At 40.9% G+C, this 6240-nt stretch overlaps 1 protein-coding gene across 4 annotated transcripts in view; it reads right to left on the bottom strand.

Moving 5' to 3' along the window:
- Nucleotides 1-996: 996 nt before the first annotated feature.
- The window catches only part of Sun3 (Sad1 and UNC84 domain containing 3), a 30667-nt gene continuing 25423 nt past the window's right edge, over nt 997-6240 (bottom strand). For all 4 annotated transcript variants that reach the window (XM_076938135.1, XM_076938136.1, XM_076938137.1 and 1 more), the window contains 2 exons: nt 2852-2944; nt 997-1315 (listed from right to left, as the gene is read on the bottom strand). In XM_076938135.1, the coding sequence (XP_076794250.1) occupies nt 1196-1315; nt 2852-2944 (213 nt within the window). In that variant the 3' untranslated portion in view covers nt 997-1195. The remainder of the gene's footprint in view (nt 1316-2851; nt 2945-6240) is intronic.

Here is a 6240-nt window from a genome sequence, read left to right as displayed (position 1 = left end):
GGCTCTCTCTGCCTCAGTTTCCTCAGTGCTGGAATTCTAGGTGTTCCGCCTCTATGTACAGAAATAATTCTTTTTAAAACAAGATGATAATATCATTTTTCACACAGGTACTATCAAATTGTTTTTTGGAAATAATTCTTATCGCTTCACTGGTAGGGACAGAACCCAAGGCCTCACACATGACAGCCACATGCTCTGTCACTTTCCTGTGGGTGAGCTCCGTTACCCATTACTGCCTCATGACTGCTCCATAATTACCATAACTTTCCGATTTTAATTGAGATCCTTATGATTCTAAATTAGGTTAGAGAGAATTGATGTCCTCACAGCTGAGTCAGGCTTGTCATCTATTGAAACTTTTTAATCATTTTCTTCTGTTGCACAGGGCCTTTCCCACATACACCTTCTCCCTTGTTTGACCTGACGCTTATGGCCTTTGCTGTGGCTTTTATAAATTATGCCTTTGATCTGATCATTGTTTGTACTTGTGTGTAACTTTGATTTACATGTGACAGTTTCACATCTAACAGAAAGCACGGTTTCTACTGGTTTGTATTCATTTCAAACATTACATTTATTCAATGTGAGAGGTCAGAGGAGAATTTTGGGGAGATGGTTCTCTCCTTCCACCATGTGTGTTCTGAAGACAGAACTCAGATCATCAGGCTTGGCCACAAAGGTTCTTTACTGGCCAAGCTATCTGGCTGACCCTTTTGTATTTTCAAGGGAACAGTACCCAATTCTGGGGAGCCCATCAAATTATCTGCAAATATTCATGACCAGAACTTGTCACTGACTTTTATCTCTAACTTTAAAATTATCTGTGGCTTCTCTCCCTTTTCTACTCCAAGCCTGCAGCTCAGGGATAACAATGGTAATGGTGGGCATTGTGCCTGATATAGGGGATGAATAACTAAAAGTGCAGAAACTGTGCTGAGGGTGACTTCCTAGTGAGACCCTCTTCTATATAAAAATTCACCTCTGACAATCAAAATTAACTACTAAAGGGTGTTGCATTGACTTTTATTTTTTTATTAGTAAAATTCATTCACTTCTTACTGCTTAGTAGGAATGCGTTTGGGGTTTCCCTCCCACTCCCAATCTTTGATTCTTAGGGGTGCAATCTGACATAAGGGAATAATAAACATCCTTGGACATTCTGGCTGCACAGCCACTGCCTTCTGCACCAGCTCTTCTAAGTGTAATCACTGGGGATGCCGTGGACTCTAAATCGGTACAAGCAAGTATACTTTGGATGTCCCCAGTTGCTAAGGATTTGAAGTTTTACACATAGCAAAGATTCAGAAGCTTCATTCTGGAAACAAAGAAAAGAAAACATGAATGACTTATAAAGGTTCCCGTATATGCTGAAGGAATTCTTCTGAATTCCAATGAATGCTGATATAATAATGTGGGAACCCCCTTCCTTCCCAAACACAAGTACATTCAGATAGTGCTCTAATAGATGGGGAAATGAGTCACTGGAAAGAAAGATCCCGTGAACAGCTAATATAGGAGGATGAAGATACTCAGGAGATCTGAGTACACCGATGGCTCTCAGTGCTTTTGTCTCTCCTTCTCACACTTGCTGCTGTGCCACTGAAGGGAGGGTTCTAGGAAAACCAGACTTTTAAAGCCAACTATGAAGGCTGAAATAAAAGAAGTGTGAGTTGAAGGCTAGCCTGGGCTATTATAAGCAGGATCCTGTTTCATAAAATAACATCTAAAACAAAAATAAACATAACCTCAGCAAAACCCAAAGCTAACTATGAATCCAAGTATGTACGAATATTCAAATCAGACATAAAACTCTACAAATATGTTAAGATTTAAGATGTTAGGATAGTTAGTCATCTTTTGGTATCTAGAAGAATGGCATCCAGGATCTCCTGTTGATGGGTGGTGCTCAAGTCCTCTATACAAAATGGTATAATATTTGCATGCAAGTCAGGATTGGCTGTCCATGTAGCTCCATCTAAAGACTTTTCATAATCCTGAACACAGTGCAAATGCTATGTAAATAGCCGCTATGTTGTAGTGTCTAACATACATTAACCAGGAAAGTCTGTAGGTGCTTAGTCTTTTTGTTTCTCCAAAACATTTTTTCCCATTGATGGTGTGATTCTGTGTGTGAGATCACTGCATATAAAACACTGTTTAGGCACTTGGCAGGGGGTTGGAGGGTAGGGACTCGGATCACTTTCATTGTTGACCAAGAAGTATCGAAAACACTTATCCTTATGTAGTATGAGATACTTTCTACATCCCTTCAGTACTTCCTGTGGGAACTATAAGTGATGATGAGATATCTTACACATGTTAGTGCAATTCAGGGAGCTTATCCATTAACAGTTGTTTTCCCTCATTGGCTTAGGAAGAGAAATCTTACCTATATTATCTAGCATTAAATATTGACTGGGTTCCTCTCTACCTCTCTCAACCTCATATTATGCCTTCAAAGCCAAACCATTTACTAAAGGTGGACAAGACAATCACTATCAAACTGAATTGTGTGTATGGTAGATTGCTTCCTGCACATGTGCTATGTTCACTATTTTTTTAAGGGACTGAGAAATTTAATATCTGGGGAAATAATAAGTGAGTCTGAGTTAGAAATTGTCTTTGTAATTGTCCATGTCTTACTATTAATCATGCATCAATAACAAAGAGTTAAATGATGTGCATTAAAATGCATGCACGCATTTGAAGCAAAGGATGGAAATTATGATGGCCTCACTTAGCTTGGGCTAGAGCTTGGGCTTATGCCATGACTGTGTTCAGCAGCAATTCTGGCAAATCCCTCTTAGTGATGAAGCTGAACATAACTAAGCATTTCCCAATGGATAATTACCTGAAGCTCAAACGTTTGAATGGTTGCTTCCATTTTGTCATAAATAAACTGACCTAGAAGCTTTTCTTCTCCTTCACATTTCTTCATAACGCCCTGCAAAGTAAACCACAGGTACAGAGGCTGTAATGAGTGGGTTCTTGGTTGAAAGAAATGGATGCAGGTGCTCAAGTAGCGACAGTTCATCTGAAAGTGCATGTGCTGGAGCTGGGGAGATAGTTCAGTGGTTAAGATTGCTTGTTACATCAGACTTGAGTTCAAATCCCCAGCATCTCTGTAAAAATCTGGACAAGGCCGCTTGTGCCTGTAACCTGAACATCAGCGGTCAGAGATAGATAGAACCTGAGAACGCACTGGCTAGCAGGCCTTGCCCAAGGTGACAAGTGTCCAGTTCAGTGACAGAGCCTGTCTCAACGTGGTAGGGCCAAGAGCAAAGAGCAACAGAGGAAGCCCTTGGTTCATCAGTTCTGTAATACAGAAGAAACAAGGGAAGTACTCATTATTGCTAAATGATTTTTGCCTGGAGGAACCAGCCAGAATGCCTGCAAACCAGGAATAGTAGTGTGTAAACATAGACAGACAGGGCCAGTCGAAACTCGTTCCTAACTCAGCACTGCCGGCATCAGTAAGCCACATCAGCATTGAATTAGAAGCATCAGTGGACACAGGAAGTGGGATATACCCTCCTCCATCCCGTGATATCAAAGGACAGAGGCAAGGCCTAAGCCTTCGAGGAAAAAATAGGTGTAGGCAAAACAGACAAAAATCCACGGTGAAGGTCAAAGGGCAACAGACTGAAACACAGATTCCTGTGGCTTGAGGTGGCACGAGTACTGCTGGGATTTAGGCTGCAAGCCCAGAAAGGCTCAGGATCTGGGTCATGGAGGGGAGGGACTGAGATCTGAGGCTTGGCTGTCATCATTTCAACAATCCCTGGTAGCCCTCAGTTCATGGCATGCCTTGACTACCACCAGCCCATGCCAGAGCTCTCTTCCTGAGCCAGCTGGTTGTGCAGCTGAGGCCTGCCCTGTGCTTGTCCTCCCCAACAAGAGCCAGCCAATCAGCCAAGTTGACACCTCCCCTAGTCAGGGATCCTTTCAGAGTCAACTGAACTATGTGCCTGGGCTTCAAAGAGGCACTGAGACATTCAAGGAAATCTACTTATAAGATCAACAGAGGCCCTGTAAACAAACAGAAGATGAATCAAAACTTTAATGTCAATTAGTATTTTCAGATTTGAAAACGACTATACTGCAGACATGAAAAAAAGTGATTAGAATCTAAATAAGCAATTATCTATAAAAACCAAAGTCTTAGTATAATTATGATGGAAGAAATGAAAATTTCTATGTAAGAGTTAAAATACGAAAGTAAGAGTTAAACGAGATAGAATCTTTCAGAGATGGAACATAAATTGGAAATGATACATGAGAAATGGACTTCAGGATGCAGGAAGGAGACCCCACAGTAACTGCCATACACCAGGCTCATCTGCCATCATTAGATGGGAGCCAGACTGTAGAAGAGTTCCAAAGGGGTGGCTGAGAGGAAGGAAGGAGGGACAGACCAGAATAAACAACAGGACAACATGCACCTCTGGTGAATGTATTAGAAACAGAAATGTAGCAAAGTGAGCAAGTCAGACAAATGGGTAACAATTACTTTGGAAATATTTAAAATGTGAACAGTAAAGAAAGTAGCTCAACAGCAAGCAACGCCGAGTTGATAAATGACTAAAACAAATCAACAAAAAGGCACAAATTCCCTCAGAGCTTCAAACATGACACACAGATCTAGGAGTTCCAATCCAATATGCATTCCATAGAAACAAAGCCCAACATCCATGGTAAAACCTTGCACACAAATATTCACACTCTTATTATCCATAAAAGCCCAAACCGGGCAAATAACTCAGAATCTACAAAGTAATAGATAAGTAAAATAGAAACAAGTATTTATTCTTTGGTTTTCAAAAGAAACTCAAATATTGAATAACAAAGCTAAACCTTGGAAGTACTCTGTCAATCATTCACTAGAGAGTGCATACAGTAGGATGATGATAATGTCTAGAATAGGCAAATTTATGCATCAAAGTCTATTTGTAGTTGCCAGGGCCTAAGGATATGATGGGGATGGGAGGTGAAAATTAAGCCGCATTGGGCTCCTTTGGGAGGCAACAAAAAATATTCTAAAATTGTGGTGGTGGCTACGTAACTGTGAATCCGAAAGAGACCAAAGAGTGGCTTCAAATGGGAGGGTCACATGCTCTGTACATTATATCTCTATACACCTGTTTTTTAAAGACAGAGATATTGGATGGGCAGAGCCACAGAAAAGAGGTGATTTTCATCTTTTATTGGAGGGGAGCCATCAAATAATAGCCAGCATTGAAAAATCAAGAAATGATTGTTAAAGAAGATGCTGAAGCAGGTATCTCATTAACAGATGAAGTTATTGCTAGTCAAAGCTTTGAGACAGAAAGAATTGGGATCAGGGAGAAGTAGGAAGGTGAGTTGTTGGAGATTGATTCTAACGCTTTGTCTTAATTCAGCTCCCAAAATCTTAAGGGAATCTATGTGTCTTGATGTTGAGGGGCCCTGTCCCCAACTGGTTTTTGGTTGGTCAATAAAGTTGCTAACAGCCAATGGCTGGGCAGGGAGATGGAGGCGGGACTTTTAGATTTCTCTGGACAAGGGACAAAGGAAAGTAGAAGGAAAAGAATTGTTATGACAGAGGAAGCAGAGAGATCAGATTTAAAGACCTGCCAATGTGTAAGAATCTGGGCCACTTACCTAATTGGGTCTTGGGTAGCAGAGATGAAATATAGATTTAGCAAGTCTAACTCAGGAATGTCGAAGGGGAAAGTGGGTTAGCCATATAGAATTAGGGAGAAGCCCAGTCATTGCTCTGTTAAGGCATAGTAAAAATTAAGCTAGCTTTTGTGTGTGTGTGTGTGTGTGTGTGTGTGTGTGTGTGTGTGTGTGTCTTTCATTCATGAATCCAGAGCTCTTGGGTAGGTACAGAGCCACATGCGTACCGGCTGGGAGCATAGAGCAGATCCTTTAAATATCTACTGCTACAGTGAATTGTGATGTTTATGTAAATAGCCAACATTTCAGGTATACATGTATAGCTTTTTAGTTGTACAGTAAAAATATAAAGTCAAGCATAGACTAGTTCAATCCTCTCAGTCTGTAAGTAACAACACAAAAGTTCTAGAAGTCAGAGGCACAAGCACTTAGTGTTCAATTAAAAGGTGAGTCCAGGACTGAGGGTATAGGTCAGTAGCAGAGTTGCTAACTTGGCTTACAAGAAGCCCTAGATTCAATTCCCCAAAACACCAGTCTAACTCCTTATTCTAAGTCACCCCCCCAACACACACACATACACAC

The sequence above is a fragment of the Arvicanthis niloticus genome, chromosome 7, assembly GCF_011762505.2.
Source record: "Arvicanthis niloticus isolate mArvNil1 chromosome 7, mArvNil1.pat.X, whole genome shotgun sequence".
In the NCBI taxonomy this organism is placed as follows: domain Eukaryota; kingdom Metazoa; phylum Chordata; class Mammalia; order Rodentia; family Muridae; genus Arvicanthis; species Arvicanthis niloticus.
Note: the sequence above shows the minus strand (reverse complement) of the source record. Positions and strands in the feature narration are given on the sequence as shown.